Source organism: Hemiscyllium ocellatum, chromosome 13 (assembly GCF_020745735.1).
Source record: "Hemiscyllium ocellatum isolate sHemOce1 chromosome 13, sHemOce1.pat.X.cur, whole genome shotgun sequence".
Taxonomy (NCBI): domain Eukaryota; kingdom Metazoa; phylum Chordata; class Chondrichthyes; order Orectolobiformes; family Hemiscylliidae; genus Hemiscyllium; species Hemiscyllium ocellatum.
This window is the reverse complement of record NC_083413.1, coordinates 40752487-40776160: the sequence shown is the minus strand read 5'-3', so window position 1 is coordinate 40776160 and position 23674 is coordinate 40752487. Positions and strand designations below refer to the sequence as shown.

General features: G+C 41.3%; 1 protein-coding gene across 6 annotated transcripts in view; it reads left to right on the top strand.

The window, feature by feature from the left end:
- opa1 (OPA1 mitochondrial dynamin like GTPase) overlaps positions 1-23674 on the top strand; it is a 135396-nt gene that overhangs the window by 5673 nt on the left and 106049 nt on the right. For 5 of the 6 annotated variants that reach the window (XM_060834784.1, XM_060834787.1, XM_060834789.1 and 2 more), the window contains exons 2-4: positions 9393-9706; positions 10748-10844; positions 13596-13700. In XM_060834784.1, the coding sequence (XP_060690767.1) occupies positions 9431-9706; positions 10748-10844; positions 13596-13700 (478 nt within the window). In that variant the 5' untranslated portion in view covers positions 9393-9430. Of the gene's footprint in view, positions 1-7989; positions 8029-9392; positions 9707-10747; positions 10845-13595; positions 13701-23674 lie in introns of those variants that run through there. The other variant, XM_060834785.1, reaches the window with a different exon arrangement.

The window sequence follows — 23674 nt, the reverse complement described above, 5'->3', positions numbered from 1 at the left end:
AAGGATGAGTTCGACCGAAGGGTGTGTTTCAGTCCTGTAGAACTCTGTGACTCTAAATATAGTATAAATATCCTAATTGATATCTACAAGTCTTCCAATTCTAGCTTCTTTAACTTCCATGATTTTCTTTGTTCCACTGTTAGTGCCAGTGTCTTCTGCTTTTAGGTTTTAAACTCTTGGATTCTCTCTCCAAACCATCCTGGCTTTCTACCTCTGGCCAAGCTTTTGCTCACCTGTCCTTCTACCTCTGTATGGCACGGTGTCACATTATATCTGGTAATTTTCCTTTGAAAGACCTTTTCAGCACATGATAAGTGAACAGAACCTTTCTGCTTCATCTTTATTTATTCAATCTCCTTCAACTCTTCTGGATTTTTAGGGCTTAGTGCCTGGGACCTTCCAAAACCATCATGCTGTAATTTGGCATCTGCCCCTTTGACATTTTGATCTATTTATGTCATCGCTGTCTTCTTGAACTTTGATTTTCATCTCCAGCACTTTTTCACTACTACTCTCTCATTTTACTGAAACACTCCCTCCCTTCTGTCTTTCTCTCAACTTGTTCTCCTTTTCTCTCATTTGCTGCTGTAACGCACACTTGCTGTTGAAACTCTGTCTCTCCTGCTCAGTCCTTCATTGTACGGCTAGGGTAAATATTTTGGGTGCAGGACTTTTTATCAGTTTTTGGTTCAGAGCTCTCATATCTGCTTGGCTAATGAATGAGGTCTAACTGCTTGTCAAGTACCTGGAGCACCTCAGAATTTGAGGTTGTATTTCTTTATCTTGAAGATAATTTCAGCCACTGAATTTTCCTTCCTTGGTTTTTCGTGGGTTTTTTTCAGTATCCAATTAAGGCTGATTTCAAAATTTGGATTCTTCTCAGATTTTTGTGCACCTTGGTGAAACTTGTGGCTGGTTTTATTGATTCCAGTACCAGTCAAACCCCCAACTGCTGTCACAAACAAGAACAGATGAATTTATTTATTTTTAATGATTTTCTCTGCAGTTGATATCACAGGTGGCTTTTAATTTTCTTGTTTTTCCTTTGCCCTTTTAAAAATAGGCCAATGTGTGTTTCCCCAAACCCTATCAGCAATTTAAAACAGTTTTTAAAAAAGTTCATGGTAGGGTCCTGGGGAGTGTTGTCGAACAAAGAGACAGAGAGGTGTAAGTACATAGTTCCTTGAAAGTGGCATCACAGTGGCGATGAAGACCACCTTCATCGGTCAGAGCAATGAGTACAGGAGGTGGGAGGTCATATTACAGCTGTACAAGATATTAGTAAAGCCGCATTTGGAGTACTGCATACAATTCTGCTCACCCTGCTGTGGGATGGATGTTATTAAACTGGGAAGGATGCAAAAAAGATTTGCAAGGATGTTTATCAAGACTGGAGGGTTTGACTTAGAAGGGGAGGCTGGATAGGCTGGGACTTCTTTCCCTGGAGCATAGAAAACTTATAGAAGTTGATTAAATCATGAGGGGTATCGATAAGATGAATAGTCAAGGTCTCTCCAGGTTAGGAGAGTCTAGAACTAGAGGGCATAGGTTTAAGATGAAAGGGGAAAGATTTAAAAGGGACTTTGGGGGTGACTTTTACACACAGAGGATGCTGCATCCAGAAAGTGAGCTGCCAGAGGAAATGGTAATATTGAAAAGTCATTTGGACAGGCATATGAATAGGCAAAGTTTAGAAAGATATGGGCTAAAAGTAGACAAATGGGACGAGTTTAGTTGAGGAAACCTGGTCATCATGGATGTATTGGGCCAAGTGATCTGCTTCCGTGCTGTATGATTTTAAAGTTATGTTTTTACTGCATTCAAAACGCTAGTTGGTTCATAGTATCTGCCACATTCTCTTTCACTCTCATACACATGTTCAGCACAAAACAAACAATAAGGAAAGGTGAGAAATTACAAATTAATTAAACTCCAAGATATTAGCGTTGGTTAAGAAAATTTGGCTAGAGAAAGATAAGGGCCAATTAAGGATAGTAGGGGGAAGTTGTGCATGGAGTCCGAGGAGTTGGGGAAGCGCTAAATGAATATTTTTCATCAGTATTCGCAATCGAAAAAGACAATGTTGTCGAGACGAATACGGAGATACTGGCGACTAGATGAGACGGGATTGACGTTTGCAAGGAAGAGTTAGCAACTCTAGAAAGTGTGAAAATAGATAAGTCCCTTGGGCTGGATGGGGTTTTTTCCTTGGATTCTCTGGGAAGCCAGAGAGGAGATTGCAGAGCCTTTCGGCTTTGATCTTTGTCATCATTGTCTACAGGAATTCTGCTAGAAGACTGGAGGATAGCAAATGTTGTCCCCTTGTTCAAGAGGCGGAGTAGAGACAACCTTGGTAATTGTCAACCAGTGAACCTTACTTCGGTTGTGGTTAAAGTGATGGGAAATTTTATAAGAGATAGGATTTATAATCATCTAGAGAGGAATGAGTTAATTAGGGATAGTCAACATTGTTTTGTGAAGGTTAGGTTGTGCCTCACAAACTTATTGAATTCCTTGAGATAGTGACCAAATAGGTGGATGAGGGTGAAGCCATTGATGTGGTATACATGGATTTCAGTAAGGTGTTGGATAAGTTTCACCATGGTAGGCTATTGCACAAAATGCGGAGGCATGGGATTGAAGGTGATGTGGTAGTTTGGATCAGACGTTGGCGAGCTGAAAGAAGACAGAGGGTGGTGGTTGATAGGAAATGTTCATCCTGGAGTTCAGTTACTAGTGGTGTACTGCTAGGATCTGTTTTGGGGCCACTACTGTTTGTCATTTTTATGAATGACCGAGATGAGGCCATAGAAGGATGGGTATGTAAATTTGCGGATGACATTAAGGTTGATGGAGTTGTGGATAGTAACGAAGCATGTTGTAGGTTACAGAGAGTCTTAGAGCCATAGAGATGTACAGCACGGAAAGAGACCCTTCAGTCCAACTTGTTCATGCCGACCAGATATCCCAACCCAGTCTAGTCTCACCCACCAGCACCTGGCCCATATCCCTACAATCCATGGCCCTCATGATTTTATAAACTTCTATAAGGTCATCCCTCAGCCTCTTATGCTCCAGGGAAAACAGCCCCAGCCTGATAATCTCCCTATAGGTCAAATCCTTCAACCCTGGCAATATCCTTGTAAATATTTTCTGAACCTTTCAAGTTTCACAACATTTTTCTAATAGGAAGGAGACCAGAATTGCATGCAATACTCTAAAAGCGGCCTAACCAATGTCTTGCTCAATACTCTGACCAATAAAAGAAAGCATACCAAATGCCTTTTTTACTATCTTATCTACCTGCGACTCCACTTTCGAGGAACTATGAACCTGCGCTCCAAGGTCTCTGTTCAGCAACACTCCCAAGGACCTTATCATTAAGTGTATAAGTCCTGCTAAGATTTGCTTTCCCAAAATGCAGCACCTCGCATTTATCTGAATTAAACTCCATTTGTCACTTCTCAGCCCATTGGCCCATCTGGTCCAGATCCTGTTGTAATCTGAGGTAACCTTCTTCACTGTCCAATTTTGGTGTCATCTGCAAACTTACTAACTAAGCCTGTTATGCTCACATCCAAATCATTTATATAAATGACGAAAAGAAGTGGACCCAGCACTGATCCTTGTTGCGCTCCACTGGTCACAAGCCTCCAATCTGAAAAACAACCTTCCACCACCACCCTGTTTTCTAGTTTTGAGCCAGTTCTGTATCCAAATGGCTAGTTCTCCCTGTATTCCCTGAGATCTCATTTTGCTCATCAGTCTCTCATGACAAACCTTGTTGAATGCCTGACTGAAGTCCATATAGATTACATCTACTGCTCTGCCCTCATCAATCTTGTTACTTCTTCAAAAAACTCAATCAAGTTTGTGAGGCATGATTTCCCATGCACAAAGCCACGTTGACTATCCCTAATCATCCTGTCCCTCAGGATTCCCTCCAACAACTTGCCCACCACCGATGTCAGGCTCACTGGGCTTCAGATTGGTTCCACAGGTCGGCGCAACATCGAGGGCCGAAGGGCCTACTGTGCTGTAATATTCTATGTTCACATTAATTTGAGAGTCCATTGGAGATTATTTCACTGGCCTGTACAAAAAAGTCCCTTTCACAGGAACATAGATGTAGTCAAATGGCTGATTAAGGTGTAGCAATTATATGCTGGGAATTTGTTTGTTTTGTATGAGAAATGCAGGATTTTTTTCAGAAATCAGGTTTTGCACATAAACTTTGATAATTTAAACAAACCCATTTCATTTAAGTGTCGGGGGCTTCCACCTTAGTCGCACAACTAAGAAAGTGGGTTTTGATCTGTTAAAATCTTTTATGGTTTTTAACAGAATCTGTGGAGTCATTAGCACTAAATCAAGCATAAATGCATGGATTTCTTTGCTCTGAGCATTCGTTCATGGGATGAGGGCGTTGCCAGCTAGGCCAACATGTATTGCCTATTCCCAATTGCCTAGAGGGCAGTTAAGAGTCAAGCTGTGGGGTTACTGTGGGTCTGGAGTCAGATGTAGGCCAGACCAGGTAAGGATGGCAGTTTCCTCCCCTAAAGGATATTCATTTAGTAACAAAGAAGGTTGATGAGGGCAGAGTAGTAGATGTGATCTATATGGACTTGAGTAAGGCGTTCGACAAGGTTCCCCATGGGAGACTGGTTATCAAGGTTAGATCTCAGGGAATACAGGGAGAACTAGCCATTTGGATACAGAACTGGCTCAAAGGTAGAAGACAGAGGGTGGTGGTGGAGAATTGCTTTTCAGACTGGAGGCCTGTGACCAGTGGAGTGCCACAAGGATCAGTGCTGGGTCCTCTACTTTTTGTATAGGAGTTAGGAGGTCATGTTGCGGCTGTACAGGACATTGGTTAGGCCACTGTTGGAATATTGTGTGCAATTTTGCTCTCCTTCCTATCAGAAAGATGTTGTGAAACTTAAAAGGGTTCAGAAAAGATTTGCAAGGATATTGCCAGGGTTGGAGGACCTGAGCTACAGGGAGAGGCTGAACAGGCTGGGGCTGTTTTCCCTGGAGCGTTGGAGGCTTAGGGGTGACCTTATAGAGGTTTACAAAATTATGAGGGGCATGGATAGGATAAATAGACAATGTCTTTTCCCTAGGGTGGGGGAGTCCAGAACTAGAGGACATAGGTTTAGGGTGAGAGGGGAAAGATATAAAAGGGACCTAAGGGGCAACGTTTTCACGCAGGAGATGGTACGCGTATGGAAGGAGCTGCCAGAGGATGTACTGGAGGCTGGTACAATTGCAACATTTAAGAGGCATTTGGATGGGTATATGAATAGGAAGGGTTTGGAGGGATATGGGCTGAGTGCTGCAGGTGGGACTAGTTTGGGTTGGGATATCTGGTCAGCATGGACAGGTTGGACCGAAGAGTCTGTTTGCATGCTGTACATCTCTGTGACTCTGAGTGAACCAGGTGAGTTGTTCCAACAAATGGATTAATGATCATCATTAGACTCTTTAATTTCAGATTTTTTTATGGAACTTAAATTCTAATATCTGCCATGATAAGACTATTCCCCTGAACATGACCTGGGTCTCTGGATAATAATATGACTGGGCCTTCGCTTCCCCCTCAAATGCTTACACTCCATATGGGGTTCCTTCTCGTTGGTTTGGCTGGAATGTCTGGACAATGCAAGTGGTGTGACATTTCAGGTGGTGATTAATTCACTTCTGTCTGAGACTTACTGGAAACTTCTAGAGGCAGCCAGCTTTGTGGGCTGATTAATATACTTTTTAAAAATAATATTTACTTTATGGATGTGTAAATAATATTATAATGTATTAAAGTTTGCATTTACTCAGTTCATAGCTAAAATAGATTTATCTTTTAGTGGCCTGATTATAAATAATTGTGTATACTGATAAAATTCATTTTCAATCATTTCCAAGTTTCATTGATGTACAATTGTCAGTCCTGACTGACCTTAGTGCCTTTGAGGTATTCTGAAAGGGTCTGTTAACAGAAACTCAAGATGGTGATTGATTTAGGGTTTGACTAGATTTGTTAGCAGGGCCAGTTAGTCACATAAGTTTTTGAACTAATGCAAAGCATCACAGAAACTGGATTTGTGCTGAATCTAAACTTCATTTTAAATTCCTTAATGTTTTGTGTGATTTGCTCTGGAAAACCCTGCACAACCAGTGGGAATTCCAGGCCTATAAGACTTCCAGGCCTACAAGACTATTTTTGTTGCCTCAATATCACTCTTGTCAATGAGTGTAAATAAGCCAGGGACATGTAGGACATCAAGAGGAAATTGATTTTGGGCCCTCTATCTATCAGTGCAAGTCATCTGTTGTTCAGAAAATTTGCAATGTTTGCTTAAACAACATCTGCTGTACCAATCTCTGCTTACCTTCCTGTTCCCCCCAAATCTACATATTTTTCCAGTTACTGAAATCACTTGATAGAGGGTGCCCAAGCTGTTGAAAGTTCAAAGCATGAAAGATGGAGGGAAACTGGTCTGTTGGTGAAAGGGTCAAGAACCAGAAAACCTGATATAAGGTGAATTCCCAAAGAACCAATGGCGATGAGAAGAAAAAAAATTGTTTGCAGTGAATGGGTTTGGGCAGGAGACTGTTTTGTTTTTGAAAGCTTCAGGACTGGGTTTTTTTTTGGTTTTTGCTCGATAATTATTCTTCAGTAATCGATGTTTTGAAAGTTCTGAGGGAAAGATCCCAATCTGTAAGAAATAAGCAAATGTCTCCAGAGGTCTGTGGAATCTGTTTGCATTGACTAGTAACTTTGAAATTTAAGCAAAACATACAGTCCTACGTGTCTGTAATTCAACCCAGTATCCAATTTCATGAAGGTCTGGTGTTCGTCGTTGAAATGGAAAACTATTTTGTTTTGACTTTATTTTCTAATTTACCTCTTACCTGTGTGTGCCAGTGGGGGCTTACGTTCAAAGAAGTTTGGATTTGGATCAAAGATATTAGATTGCCTTGTTGCTTATCTGTGTTCGGCTAGAGTTACGTTTTTAATAAGTGTTAATTTTTTAAGTTCTGAACAAAGTGTCAAAATTTGTTATTTGTAAAGTCCGGTTAGGAACAATTGAGCAATTTTGAATGTTATTGACTGTTTTAGTTTCACTTTGTTGTGAATCCATTGATTGCTTTCTCCTTTTTGGTGCTGGCATTTCAAGTAATTTTTAATCTCCCCAGGAGGTAGCTTTACTCCCAGCATGTGGGAATCATCTCGTCTTTGTACTCCAGGCATCATGAACGTTGGTTAGACTTTGTTGATTATTCAGTCTTTTCCTTCCCTTCATTTCACCATATGCATTGGTAGACTATAATGGTCAATGCTGAACCTCAAAGGCAATGTATGCAATAAAGTTTCAGTGATGCATCTTTCTCTGATTCACAATACTTAATGTGTTAGAAATGGTAGTTCTAACTATGTACACAGATCTGTGATTGAATAAAGAAAGTGAAAGACAGAGGTAGTGTGGAAAATGGTTCAAGATATTTGCTGGGTTAATGTTAGTTATGAGTAGCACTGATTGCTTGTTCACCATTCTGTTACTTGTGTTTTAACCAGATTGCTTTTGGTCTATTGATACTGCATTCTGTATAAAAGTTAAATTTTTAAATTTAGGTTTTATTTCTAATTTTTAATTTCTGTGTTTTTCTGGTAAATTACTGCTTAATCAGGTACACTGAGCATGAACTGGAGGTCAGTTTTGTGCAGCATTGATATTGTGCTTTATGATGTAATAACATTTGGTTCTTTGAAGATTTGCATCACAAAGCATGATGTCTGAAATATCAAGATGGTTTTGTTAATTGGCAGAAACATTTTCATATCTTTGACTGTAAATCCATTGTTCTTAATGGGAACTGACTTTACTATTAACACCTTTTTTCTTTTCTCATTTTCATCTTTGGCAAGACTAGCACTTAAAGTGCACTTGAAAATAAAAATGGAATTGTTACCTTGTTCTCTAGATCTGGATGAATTAAATGAGATCATTCTGTAAATCTGTGTTGCTCTAGGTAATAATTTGAAATGAATATTTAACTGTGTGTTGCTGTGATGCTTAATTATTGCGAATGGAGATTGCATATTTTTAACTCTAGATTGTATGAAAGTTGCATGCATGGTATTTGTACAAATGTTCCATATGATCTTCCTCTTGTTTTCCATGAACTTGATTATCTTGCAGTACCAGTTGTCTTGTTTTGACCTTGTGGTGGAATATAAAGGGTTAGGAAGGATACTTAATTAGCACCACATGCCCTTGCCAATCCTTGTAAAAGATGATGGTATATTTAAGAAACAAACTTCTGTAGATATTAGCAGTAAGTGAAAATCAAAACAGTGTATAGTAATCTCTGTGTTAGGAAAATGAAGTCTAAGGCAGCTGAAATGAAATTGTTCAATATTCTAATTTTACTTTTATGCGTTTACCAAGTAACTTTGAGTTATTTTGTGATCCCTGTAAATATAGTCACTTTATACCATGTCATAAATTTCAGTCATTTACCAATAACAAGATGGTGTGTTTTAATGCAGCTAGTAGTAAAGCAAAGCATGTGGAACAGCAACCTATGGATCTTTACATTTAAACGCAGTCTGCCATTCCTCAGAAATAGCAGTATTTTGTGCATGATTCAGCATCATTACCATTAGCATCACATCTCTTTCACAGCAAATTGAAGGATGCCAACCTTTGATAGCTTCTAGCCTCTGTGGCACTAAATGTTAGTGTTCACTGATCCAACTAACTGATTCTGATTCACATAAGACTTTTGAGAAGTAGTAACTGAGTGCAGTAATTAGATGAGTGATCTGTTGTTGGTAAAATCTAGTTCATTTTAAATAATTAAGAACATTTTTACATATAGTGCATGGTATTAGAATGTAAGGATGAGAAGACAGGGATACAGAAAAGAAAATTGGCCCATAAAGCTCATTTCTCAATGGACAAAGATGAGAATGTGTTTTGTTTTCTAGATTTGGGTCATCAATGAAATGAATTAGTATTAGAAAGCATTGCTGGTATTCACTTTTCAATTCTATTATGCAGTTGAATTCAATGCCCAAGGTTGCTGTCATTATGTGCCCTTACACTTGAAAACATTCTGTCCAACTACTTGAGTTCTTAAGTTATTAGACAATAACACAAAGGGAAAGTTTCCTTCACCCTTTTTGGTAGCCCATCACTGTTTGACAGAGATATTTGGAATGATTGAACAAGATTTACGAATTGCTTTCTCTCTGCATGCTTGAACTTAATCACAAGCCTGTGTTAACCAAGTTATTTTCTGCAGTGTGACAGCTTTTAAGTTGTCCTTATTATGATACTGTATTTGTGGAGCACTGATGCTTATTTTTCTTTGTTTTGTTCTACCTTAAGCTTTCTGGCAAACCTTGTGAAGCACTGTTGGTATTAAAATGAAGTTCCCTGCTCAAAGACTGTACTCATTGTCACGAACAATTCATCACCTGAATACACCATGCATTAATTCTCGCAAGCTACACTGGAATTCTGCAGCTCGGCCATACTCCACCTTCAAGAGGTTTTCACTGAGGGCAGCCAAGCCACTTCCTTTGAAAGTTGAATACTATCCCTATAGAAGTTTCATTCTAGCTAGATTGGCAACCCGACTGTTAAAAATTCGCTATCTTGTACTGGGATCAGCAGTAGGTGGTGGTTATACAGCAAAGAAGGTATGTCAGATACTTACATTACAAAATATATAATGAAAATACTAAAGAAAAAGGACTGATGAGAAGGATGGTATTTTCCTGAGCTTTTCAGGATTTTTTTGTGACTGTGCTTCCTACTTCAAAGGTACGACGAAGTCTGAAGATTAAACTTAACCAAGAATACGTCCTCCAGTTGATTATGTAAAGATATATGAATCATTTGATATTTCATAATTGCTATTAAATATGTCTTTATTTCTTTAATACTTTGCTTGTTTTTGTTTTTTTTCTGACCTGAATACTTGCATCTTTTCTATAGAAAAAGTGTTGTGAAGCTTGAAAGGGTTCAGAAAAGATTTACAAGAATGTTGCCAGGGTTGGAGGTTTTGAGCTATAGGGAGAGGTTGACTAGGCTGGGGCTATTTTCCCTGGTGTGTCGGAGGCTGAGGGGTGACCTTGTAGAAGTTTATAAAATCATAAAGGGAATGGTTAGGATAGATGATTCTGTTAGATTCCCTACAGTGTGCAACCAGACCCTTCGGCCCAACAAGTCCACACCGACCCTCCAAAGATTAACCCACCCAGACCCATTTCTCTCTGACTAATACACCTAACACTATGGTGCCTGCACATCTTTGGGTTGTGGGAAGAAACCAGAGCACCCGGAGGAAACCCATGCAGACAATGGGAGAATCTGCCAACTCTACACAGTCTTTTCCATGGAGTGGGGGTGTCCAAAACTAGAGGGCATAGATTTAAGGTGAGAAGAGAATGATTTAAAAGGGACCTAAGGGTCACCTTTGTCATGCAGAGGATTGTGCATATATCGAAAGAGCTACCAGAAGAAGTGGTGGAGACTGATACAATTACAACATTTAAAAGGTATCTGGATGGGTATATGAATTGAAAAGGTTCGGAGGGATACGGATCAAATGCTGGCAAGGGCGATGAGATTAGTTTAGAATATCTAGTTGGCATGGACAGGTTGGATCGAAGGGTCTGTTTCCATGCTGTCCAGCTCTATGAATCTAAGAAAGTTTCTTGTGCATTTTCATTTGTTAGACATATGACCAATGGAAAGAAATGATGCCAGATCTAACAGCGTACAAATGGATAATTCCAGATTTTATCTGGGACCTCGATGAACATATAAACTTTGGTGAGCTGATTTTATCATGGTTATACAGTAAATCCTTGCCATCTATGAAATTCTGATTTGTGAATTTGCCTATCTGTGCCAAAAAATAAATATCGACAAAATTCAACATCTGTGGGAAAAGCTTGCATCTCTGCAATTTTTCACTTGATTTTACATGAACTCCACGCTCACTAATTCATCATTTGTGGAGTTTCTCAGGAATGGAACCTTTGCAGATATGCAGGAATGACTGTATGTACAAAAGTATTACAGCTGTAGTATTTGTTCAAAATATGTTCAACTATTTTCAGTTGTTTTCATTGTTATGCTGTAACTTTAACTTCTAATGGAGTCCATTCTTGCGGTGGTCGTTTTTGTAGAATCATTCAGTACAGAAGAGGCCCTTCGGCTTATTGAGTCTGTACTGCCGAAAATACTATACCTACACTCGCCCAACTTTCCTGCACTAGGCCTAAGGCCTTGAAAGTTAGACAGTTGAAGTGCTCATCCAAGTACTTTTTAAAGGTTCTGACGTCTTATGCCTCAACCAGTTCCCAGGCAGTGCATTCCAGATCTCCTTCACTCTCTCTGGGTAAAAACGTTTTTTTCTCAATTCCGCTCGAAACCTCCTTGTTATTGACGTTTCAACTCAGGTGAACAGTTGTTTTCTATTCAAATTGCCCACACCTTTCATGATCTTATGCACCTTCATCAGATCCCCTTTCAACCTTGTCTGCTTCAAAAAAATAACCGAAGCTTATCAAGCCTCTCTTTGTGGCAGAAATGCTCCATCCCAGGCAGCATCCTGGTGTATCTCCTTTACACCCTCTCCCATGCAAGCATGTCCTTTCTACTGTGTGGTGACCAGGACTGTACACAGTACTCCAGCTGTGATCTAACTAAAGTTCTGTCTGGCCCCTCCTTGCTCTTATAATCTGTGCCATGGTCGATAAAGGCAAGTATCCCATACGATTTGTTCTCATGCGTCCTTAACTACCTGTCCTGCCCCTTTCAGGCATCTGTGGACTATCACTCCAAAGTCCCTCTGTTCCTATGAGCCTCCTTGTTTTCTGTCATTCGTTGAGTACTCCCTTAGCTTGCTGTTTCTTCCAAAGTGTATCACGTCATGGTTTATCAGGGTGAAATTCCATCTGCCATTGATCTGCCCCTCTGTTTATATTGTCCTGTAACCTAACACCTTCCTCCTTACTGTCAAATACCTGACCAAGCTCATATCCCCTCCAACATTCTCATTTACATCACATCACAAACAATATGGGACCCAGCATTGATCCCTGCATAGATAGAAAAGTATGTTTGAAAATTGACCTGGATTTTGTAGTGAGAATAATTGCAAAACTGCCAGCATTTGCACAATACAGTTAAAAATGAGTTAGAGGTTGATGTCATTAATTTATTCTTTCGAGGATGTCACTCTGGGAATATTATACAATCAAAATACAATCAATTAGAAATTATTGAATTGACAAGAACTTCCATTCTTTTAAGAGTCTTTGAGCTCTAAAAGCCTTTGAAAAGCTTAGTTTGTTCGATCAGATGTCACTGAGATTTTAATGGTATACTAAGTTGATAGTCACTACGAAGACCCCCTCTAGTTCTGAAGTAGTTATTGTATAATTATTGAATGCCAAATATCAAATCATCTTTAGGCATTTAATATTTTTAAAAATATTGTTTGTGTTTTGGGTTCTACGTCTGTTCTCGGGTTGGACCATAATTGTTTATTTAGCTGTCTGTAAAACATGTAAATGAATCTGAAGCGATTCAGTTTTTCCCTGCCTTTTAGCTAGCTGTGAAATACTTCAATATTATCAGCTGCTTCCTGTATTAGGTAACATCACTGTTACTGGACAGCTGGAGATCCCTTTGACTTTGTGTTGACTTGAAACTGGTTTTGGAGGAGGTCCAAAAGAGGTTTACAAGACTGATCCTGGGGGTGAAGGGCTTGTAGTAGAAGGAGTGGTTGAGGAATTGGGACCGTACTTGATGGAGTTTAGAATGATGAGTAGGGATCTGATTGAAACTTACAGAATACTAAGAGGCCTGGATGGGGGAGAGAGAAGATGTTTCCACTCGTAGGAGCAACTGAGACCTAAGGGCCATCTCAAAAGGAAGCGAGATGAGGAATTTCTTCAGCCAGAGGATAGTTAATCTGTGGAGCTCATTGATGCAGATGGCTGTGGAGGCCAAATCATTTAGTGTATTTAAGACAGAGATAAGTTCTTGATTGGTAAGGGGATCATTGATTGCAAGAAGAAGGCAGGAGAACAGGTTGAGAAATATATTAGTCATGATCTAATGGTGAAGCCGACTTGATGATCCGAATAGTCTAATTCTGTTGCTATGTCTTATGGTCTCAGAAACTAAGTGGCTCTTTTCCTGGAAGAAAAGCCTAAATCTAGGGATCGTAGTCTTAGGATAAGGGGTTGGCCTTTTTTTTTTGACATGATGAGAAATTTCTTCAGTTGGAAGATGTGGAAGTTTGGAATTCTGTACTCTAATAGCTGGATTCTCAGTCATTTGAGTACATTGAAAACTGAGATCAATAGATTTAAAACATTAAGTAAATCAAGTGACATGATAGTGTTTTGGCAAAGTACAGTTGATGTGAAAGAGCGGCCATGATCTTGTCGAATGATTTCATAGCTCCATACAACTAATAGTTTATTCTTGCAACTGCTTCTGCCTGCAGACAATAATGAATAACAATGTGAAGTGCATGCATTAATATGTTTTTAATTTTATTTTTAGAAAAATTTAAGGAAATATTCTCTGATGCGGAACTTGCTAAGTTACTACCTGATTTTGATAAGGTTGGAGAAAGCCTTAATCAGCTGAAAAGTCTGCTATCTCCAGGTTGGTGTCTGTTTTGGATATGTTATGAGAGCTTTGTGAAGATGTATTAAAAGTGTTGAATTATCTTAGTGCTTGATATGGCAATTCTTATACATCATGCTGTGGGAGCCTTCTGATAAGCTGCAAATCTTAGTTATTATTTGGAGAATGACGATTGTAAATAGCTGTTTGTTAAGCTCAGGCCTTTGGAAAATATTTCAAACAGATGCAAGGTACCTTTGAGGAAAGCTAACTATCCTTACATGTTGTAATCAAAATACCAACTTAGAATGCACAGCCTCATTCCAAAAATACTGGAAAATCAGGTTGTAAGTTTGCACTCTGAGTTGGAAGGTTGGTGTTCAGGCATTTTGTCACCATGCTAGGTAACGTCATCAGTGAGCTTCTGGTGAAGTGCTGGTGTTCTGACGTGCTTTCTATTTATGTGTCTTGGTCTGTGTTAGGACGGTTCTACCGTCCCCATGTTCGTTTCAGAGGAATGAGACACCGGGTCAGATTCTAAGAAACAGACTGCTTTATTCGAGAGAGAATCAAGTTACAGCAAGGTATCAGACTTGCTGGAGAAGGTGTTCTGAAATCTTTCCAAAAACCCCTGCTTGATATATTGTTCGCTAAGCTAACGCTACGTAATCACTCACACACGTGATCTCTCACAGACAATGGCCTCCTGTGAACAGGCCTCGGCCTTGGCAGGTATCCACGAGATGGTCTGTCTCGTAAACAAGGTCTCCGAGTAAAGGCTGCCATTATTGGTCTGACCTTGGTAGTCCAGCTGCACAGGCAGTTTCGGTAAACAGTCCAAACAACAGCTCTGCAGCGCCCCCCGATTTCCCAAGAAGTAACTACATCTCTACCCTCCCTAGGCCTATGATATATCCATCCCAACAGTCTGTTAAGGTGCATAACAGCCCTACTCATATCAATTAACATCAGCCTGGCCAAAGAAACACTGACCACACTACTACAGGAACCAAGGACACAAACACCAACAGCACCAGCTTCATCAGCAAGGACAACATTCTCAAGTAGACGCGTGCCTCACTATCCACTTCACCTTCAATGACAAGACCTACAAACAAATCAATGGAACACCCATGAGATCACCAATAACAGGCGGCTTAGCAGAAGCAGTAACGCAGAGCCTTGAACAAACAGCCTTCCCCACGATCTCACCCAAACTTTGGGACCACTACGTGGATGACATCTTGTCATTACAGAACGGAACAAATTAGAGGAAACCTACAATATCATCAACAACATCTTGGCAAAATTTCACAAAAGAGGAGAACAACAACAGACTCCTCTTCCTGGATGTCACAGTGGAATGAACAGTTAATGGAGAACTGCAGATCAGCGTCTTCAGGAAAGCAATAGACACATATAGATACTCGACTACAGGAGTAACCATCCCAACACCCACAACTAAGCTGCATCAGTACATTATTTAAATGGGCCACAAGACACTGTAGCACCCAAGAACTACGAGCGGCAAAAGAAAAATACTTCTACAGCGTATTCAAGACAACAGGTACCCGATAAACACAGTCTGCCAATTCTTAAGCAACAAACCCAAACAAGTTGACACAACACGCCCAGAAACTCTAGTCATGCTATCATAGATCAAAGACATCTCTGAGATGTCTACCAGACTACTCTGATCCCTTGGCATCATGGTAGCCCAAAAACCTACCAACACAGTGAAACAGCTTCTGATGAACCAAAAGGACGCTATACCCACAACCAGCGAAACAAATGTCATTTATAAAATACCCTGCAGGGACTGTAATGAACGCTACATCAGACAGACAGGCAGAAAACTAGCCATCAGGATAAACAAACACCAACTAGCCACCAAAAGACGTGACCCGCTGTCAATAGTATCCATTACAAGCAGATGAAGAAGGATTCCACTTCAACTGGGACAATACATCCATCCTAGGTCCGGCTAAACAGAGACACACTGAAATTTCAAGAGGCCAAGCTTTCAAACCAAAATCCCATCAATAAACACATCGATTTTGACCCCATTTACCAACCCTGAGAAAAAGAACAAGAACTGGTATCATGCACCTTAACAGACCAAGACACACAAATAGAAAGTGGAACAGAACACCAGCGCTTCATTGGAGGCTCACTGATGTTATCTAGCATGGTGACGAAACATCTGAAAACAAACATCCCAGCTCAGCGAGCAAACTTACAACTACAAGCTACAAATCTTCTCAAAAATCACAAATACTGGAAAATGCATAGTACAGTTACAACAATATGCACCATTTTTCAAAAAGCAGGACTATAAGGTTTTGACATTGAAAAAAAATCATGGAGGAGCATGTGAGAGTGCAGAATCTGTAACTAACCATAATCACCCAATTATTTACACAAGTAATGGAAGTGGCATTCCATTTTGAATATATGAGCTGATAGCTTAAAAGTTCCAGCTCAATTTGAATTCAGAGCAACTTTTTTTTTGAAGCATCCACTGTTCTCAAATTTCTCTGATCTCCTGAGGGAACGTGCTGTATGACACACAATATAACTGGAAAAAAGCTTCAAGTTACTTCAGATTAAAACTCGGCATGGGTTAAATCCACAAATGACTTATCTACTGTCCAAAATATTAAATAAAATGCTAAGTCCAATATGGACACGTGAACAGTACTTTTCTAGATACAAAAATAAGTCATTCAAGTAGTGAATCAATTCCAGTTTAAGTAAGCAACAATTTATCCACACCTAGAATATTCCCCGATTCCATATCCACCAAACTGCTAATCGCCTGTTACTTATCTTATTTCCAGTGTTCACGGACCAACTGGTTTCTTCTCCTCAGCTGCTCTCCCCGCCACCCTCCCAGCCTTGATAGCTATTTTCTTACCTCTTACTCAAAAAGAGGGATTTCTTTTTTCCTGTCAAGTTCTAGCAAAGTATCTTTAGGAATAGCTTCCATTATCATCCTATATCATCTCTAAGCATGTCCTGAGAATCTAAGCTTGGCTTCTTCCTCATTACATGCTGTCCTTGGTAATAATACTAAAGAGACAAGGTTAGCTTCCGTGTGTATACCTGTTTTTCACTTGCATAATTCCTCCATTTCTTTGCATGTAGGACATTCTAATAACAATCACAAATGAGCTGTAATTTGTTTTCATTAAATACCAGAAAGTCAACAGTCAATGATTTCAGTCAAACCCATCATCTTAGCTGTTGATTCCATTTCCCCACCCTGCCACTGTCTTAGGTTGAACCAGACTGGTTACATCCATGACATCCAATTTCATACCAAATTGAGATTTCAACTCCATATTACTCTCGCAAAGATTAAATATACTTCCTTAACATGGCCCTTATGCTACTTTGCTTTAGTTCACATACTACTGGAACATTTATCAGTGCCTTTGTCACTTTTAAACTTGACTATTCCAGAATACTGTTTGCTGCCTCTCACCACTATACTTTGTAAACTTCAACTCATCCAACACCCTGCCATCTTTATTCAATCCTCAAGCAGATTTTGTTCCTCCATTCCACTTGCTTAGTACCCCAGTTAAAATTCTTATCCTGGTATATACATCTTTAGATTAGATTACTTTAGATTAGATTAGATTACTTACAGTGTGGAAACAGGCCCTTCGGCCCAACAAGTCCACACCGACCCGCCGAAGCGCAACCCACCCATACCCCTACATATACCCCTTACCTAACACTACGGGCAATTTAGCATGGCCAATTCACCTGACCAGCACATCTTTGTGACTGTGGGAGGAAACCGGAGCACCCGGAGGAAACCCACGCAGACACGGGGAGAACATGCAAACTCCACACAGTCAGTCGCCTGAGTCGGGAATTGAACCCAGGTCCCTGGCGCCATTCCTTCTCCTTTAATCTCTGTAACTCTACTAAATCTTCTAGCCAGGTACTTTCTGCTCAGAACTCAACATTTTTGTCTCTTTGTCCCCTTCTGCATTCTCTCCTCACTATTGAAATCCAAGTCTTCAGCTGCCTGGGCTAGATGCTTTGGAATTTCTTTATTGCTTTAGCTCTGTCTTTGTAATCATGCTCGCTTCCTTTCAGACCTGACATTTATGGTCACACCTCTGGTCATAGAGGCATAGAGGTGTACAGCATGGAAACAGGCCGTTTGGTCCAACCCGTCCATGCCGACAAGATATCCCAACCCAATCTAGTCACATCCGCTAGCACCCGGCCCCTCCTATTCATATACCCATCCAAATTCCTCTTAAATGTTGAAATTGTACCAGACTCCTTCACTTCCTCTAGCAACTCATTCCATACACATGCCACCCTCTGTGTGACAAAGTTGCCCCTGAGGTCTCTTTTATATCTTTCCCCTCTCACCCTAAACCTATGCCCTCTAGTTCTGGACTCCCCAACTTCAGGGAAAAGACTTTGTCTATTTACCCTATCCATGCCCCTCATAATTTTGTAAACCTTTATAAGGTCACCCCTCAGTTTCCGACACTCCAGAGAAAACAGCCCTAGCCTCTTCAGCCTTTCCCTACAGGTTAAATCCCCCAACTCTGGCAATATCCATGTAAATCTTTTCTGAACCTTTCAAGTTTCACAACCTCTTTCCGATCGAAAGGAGACCAGAATTGCACGCAATATTCCAACAGTGGCCTAACCAATGTCCTGTACAGCCGAAATATGACCTCCCAACTCCTGTACTCAATACTCTGACCAATAAAGGAAAGCATACCAAACTCCGCCTTCACTATCCTATCTATCTGCTTTCAAGGAGCTATGAACCTGCACTCCAAGGTCTCTTTGTTCAGCAACACTCCCTAGACCTTACCATTAAGTGTATAAATCCTGCTAAGATTTGCTTTCCCAAAATGCAGCATCTCTCATTTATTTGAATTAAACTCCATCTGCCACTTCTCAGCCCATTGGCCCATCTGGTCAAGATCCTGTTGTAATCTGAGGTAACCCTCTTCGCTGACCACTACACCTCCAATTTTGGTGTCATCTGCAAACTTACTAACTGTACCTCTCACTCTCGCATCCAAATCATTTATGTAAATGACAACAAGTAGTGGACCCAGCACCGATCATTGTGGCGCTCCACTGATCACAGGCCTCCAGCTTGAAAACCACCCTCCACCACCACCCTCTGCCTTCTACTTTTGAGCCAGTTCTGTATCCAAATGGCTAGTTCTCCCTGTATTCTGTGAGATCTAACCTTGCTAATCAATCTCTCATCGGGAACCTTGTCGATTGCCTTACTGAAATCCATATAGATCACATCTACTGCTCTGCCCTCATCAGTCTTCCTTGTTTCTTCCTCAAAAAACTCAATCACGTTCGTGAGACACGATTTCCCACGGGTCATCTTTGTTGAGATTTCTTCCTTGCTTGGCAGATATCGTTATCTGATTGTGCTTCTGTGGTGTGGCATGATACGTTTTTTCTGCATTGCTTTATAAAAGTAATTTGTTAACATATAATTGCATTTGTTGCTGTGACATGACTCAATGGAGACAGTGCAGTTTAACTCCAATCATTCCTGAGATGTCATAAATGTGAAGATTTGACTAAAACACCAATTTGCCCAATTCTGTCCAACTGTTGAATTTGGGTTAAAAGAATATCCGATTTTTTTTTCCCCCTGTTACGAGCAAATAACTATTTATTGTAATCCATTTGTTTTGAACTAATGTCAAAAATTAGACTAGATTAATTGTTAATCTATAAATGTCATTTAAAAAATAACAGGAAATAGTCAAGAATTTAATTGATGTAACATGAACTTTACCTCTTTTAAAACTATTATACACAAAAGATAAACAAACATATTATAATTTGTTCTAAAGTGGAGGCTGATCCCCTTCTGAGAACTAAAACCAAAACACCCAAAGAAGAGTGCCTCTCTCTACATAGAGGAATCTCAATTATTCGAATATTGGTTTATCTGAAGGAGATCTCAAGGTCCCGATAGAAACATTACATGAAAGAGCTGTTTCGTATTGATCGCGTATTTTGCTTACACTGATTAAAAACGATATCTGCCGAGAACAGTCCTGAACATGGATGGGTTCTTAGGCACCGTCTCCAAATGACTGATCTCCCAGCCCCTCTCCCTCTCCCCATGCTTTCCCTGGAGTTCTACATAAGGGTGAACCCCTAAACCCATTTTCCCCAGATATTCTCTCTAACATTGTCCCGTACTAGGCAGAGGTGGAACTTTTTAAAATGTTGCAGTTACAAGGGTGTGTGTATGTGTGTGTGGGGAGACTTCCTGCAGAAAGGTAGAAGCAGTCTGACTATTGGTGTCCAGTCCAGCTGCCCCAAAGGGAACGTGATTGGGGGTGGGTGGGGGACGATGTTGGGGGGTGGGTTGGGTCTGGGGGGCAGGCGGATGGATGTATTGGGGCTGGGTGGAGGGGTGGTGTTTGAGGGCGATAGCGGATGGGATTGGGGGGGTGGGGCTTCATGCGCTGTGTGCTGCTACCTAGTCTCCTGAACACGAAGCAGATTTAATAGAAAACATCTGAGCCTCAGAAGAGAGGCATTGAATTGATCGACTGAATAATCAATTATCCGAATGAAATAGTGCCCGCCCATCTCATTAGGATAATTGAGGTAATCTGTTAAAAGGAGTGCGAGAAGGGGTTTAACCTGTTTTTCAGCAATTTCTAGTGGTTAAATAAATCCCTGACACTCCCTTTACAATCAACAATTAACTATTTATTTATCTAACTCTAACAGTGAACAAATTAACTAAACTATTAACAAATCAACCAAATCCCTTCTAACTATTCCAGAATAAGGCAAGATTCTAATGATTTGCTGTTTCAACAAATACAAGTCCCAGTCGTCTAACAAAAAAATAGAATTTGGTCTCTTGAAATTACAGCCAGGTTATGGGTCTTCTGGAATGTTCTGTGCTTTCTCCATTGTTCTTCTGACATCAAATACCTTCTTCATTGTTCTTCTGTCAGGAACATCTTCCCCATTGTTGATACCATTATTATTATTTAAAAGGTGCTTTGTCTAATACATTGACGATTGAGAGAGCCGAGAGCTGTTAGGTCTATTGAGAGACCTGGGTTCAATTCCCGACTCAGGCGACTGACTGTGTGGAGTTTGCACGTTCTCCCCGTGTCTGCGTGGGTTTCCTCCGGGTGCTCCGGTTTCCTCCCACAGTCACAAAGATGTGTGGGTCAGGTGAATTGGCCATGCTAAATTGCCCGTAGTGTTAGGTAAGGGGTAAATGTAAGGGTATGGGTGGGTTGCGCTTCGGCGGGTCGGTGTGGACTTGTTGGGCCGAAGGGCCTGTTTCCACACTGTAAGTCTAATCTAATCTAATCTAAACTATCCCCTTCTTTTATACCCTTGATGACATATCAGTTTCTTACAACAGGATTGGTCCTATGTTGTCAAAACCATCAGATTTAAATTTAATAGGTTTTTAGTATCTAAGGGCCTGGTTTAAATTGATTGACTAAATTCAAAACCTGTTATCTTGATTAAAAAAAAACTGCTGCTTTACCTGCTGAATGTACTGCATTTCGATACAAATGTTTCAATTTGGGTGCTGCCTGTGCACCCGCAAACTTTAAAGCTGCAGTTCATAGACATCCATTATTAAATCTAAGTACAGGAAAAAACACAGTCTTTTAAAGGGACCACACAGTGCTTTGTTTGTTGCATTTTACAATTTTATCACACCAAATTATAACTTCCAGTCTCCCAATCTACAGTTACTCTACCCAACTTCACAACAAAATGGAGGGGGCAGAAAAATAATTGTCCAAGGAATGCAGTTCAGTTTTACCAGTCTGCATGATTTCGTTTCATAGTCCCTTTTCTTTCTTCGATGATGCCTTGATGCAATTTGCACAATGATGATCAATCTTTAGATCACTGGTTGCTTGGTTGAACCCTGTGGGGTGTTGTATTTTTCCTTTCAACAGCTGAATGTAATTTACCCCTGCTCTCTTGGCAGAGTTAGAGAAGGCAATTTTTTTTTGAGCAAGGGAACACACACACATATTGATGTTGCATGTTTCAGATTGCTATTAGATATTTTATAATCAACCTGTTCTTAGAGATGCTGTTGATGGGTTTTGAACCTGGGTCTCCTGTTCTCTGCCTCTACCTCTGGCTCCACCCGCTTGGCAAGTAATTCCCAGGGTCACCCCTGGGTCCTACTGCCGATCTGCAATCAGCAGGCACATCAGCTCTCCCTCTTTACCCACCCACCCCTGCAATGCACTCTACCCTCACCCTTTACAAGACCCCACCCTATTCCCCGTCCTACCAACTACCTAATCCCGCATCTCACCCACAACCACCCCCCCCACCCCCAACCGCTCCAAACCTTCACCCATGTCATCAACACTTCCACCTACCCCCCAAGCCACCTCGGAACACCGCCAAAGCCCCACCCACCCAAGCCTTGCCACATATTCACTATTCACCCTGACCTTGAACTCTGAGGCTGAACGGTCTGTCCTCAGGAAAGTGCTTACATTTGTACCCCTCCACCAATTTAATGAACTCCAGACCCACCACGATGTGAAGCTCTTCTTTTGCCACCTCTGTGCCTCCTTCTTTGACAAAATCTCCCAACCTCCCTCTGAGGACTCCTTCTCCCACCTCCAACATTCCTTCTCCACTTGGTCACCACCTGGAGGCCTTGTACCTGCCCAAGAACTCCTCATTGCAGACTGCCAACGTGACATCGGCCACCTCAGTTTCTCCACCCCCTTCACCCTCTCTAAACGTGCAGCACTCCACTCACTCCACACCAATCCTTGTTTCACCATCAAACCAGCTGACAGAGGAGAGTCAGTGATAGTCTGGAGGACGGACCTCTATATCGCAGAGGCTGAACGCAGACTCTCCAACACCATGTCCTACTTCCCCCTTGCCCATGACCTCACTAAAACCCATCAGGCCCAAATCCTAGACACTGTCAGTGCTCTCATTGCCTCTGGTGAACTTCCCTCCACTGCCTCCAAACTCATAGTCCCCCACCCCAACACTGTCTGGCTCTACCTGCTCCCCAAGATCCACAAGTCCACCTACCCTGATCGATCTAACATCTCGGCATGCTCCTGCCCCACCGAACTCATCTCATCCTATCTCGATTCCATCCTCTTCCCCCTTAGTTCAGGCACTTCTCACCTACATCTGCGACACCAACCACACCCTTCACATCTTGAGCAACTTCCAGTTCCCTGGCCCACAGCGCTTTCTCTTCACTGTGGACATGCAGTCCTTATACACATCCATACCCTACTAGGATGGCCTCCAGACTCTCCACTTCTTCCTCTCCAATAGACCCATCCAATCCCCCTCCACCCCGCCGAACTGGTCCTCGCCCTCAGTAACTTTTCCTGAAACTGCTCCCATTTCCTCCAAATCATTGAGGTGGCCATGGGTACCAGCTCTGCCTGCATCATTGTTGTCTATATCGAACAGTCCCTCTTCAGTACCTACACAAGCACTGTATCCCAACTATTTCGCTGTAACATCGATGACTGCATCAGTGCAGTGCTCTGCATTCAGCATGAACTAAGTTCACCAACATCGCCCACAGCTTCCACTCTGCCCTCAAATTCACATGGTCCATCTCGGACACCTCCCTCCCCTTTCTTGACCTCACCATTTCCATCTCCAGCAACAGCTTCCAAATGGACATCGACTACAAACCTACAGACTCCCGTAAATACCTGGATGACACCAACTTCTACCCAGCATCCTACAAGAAATCCATCCCATTCTCCCAAGTCCTCCTCCACATCTGCTTGGACGAGCAGACATTCCCCTCGCGAGCATCCCAGATGTCCACCTATTTTGAACAACGTGCTTTTCCCACATCCGTTATCGAGTCAGCCCTCTGCCACATCACCTCCATTCCCCCTTCCACCGGTCTTAAACCGCCCCCCCCCCCACCGCCAAGCGATAACGACAGAGTCCCCTTGTCCTCACCTACCACCTCACCA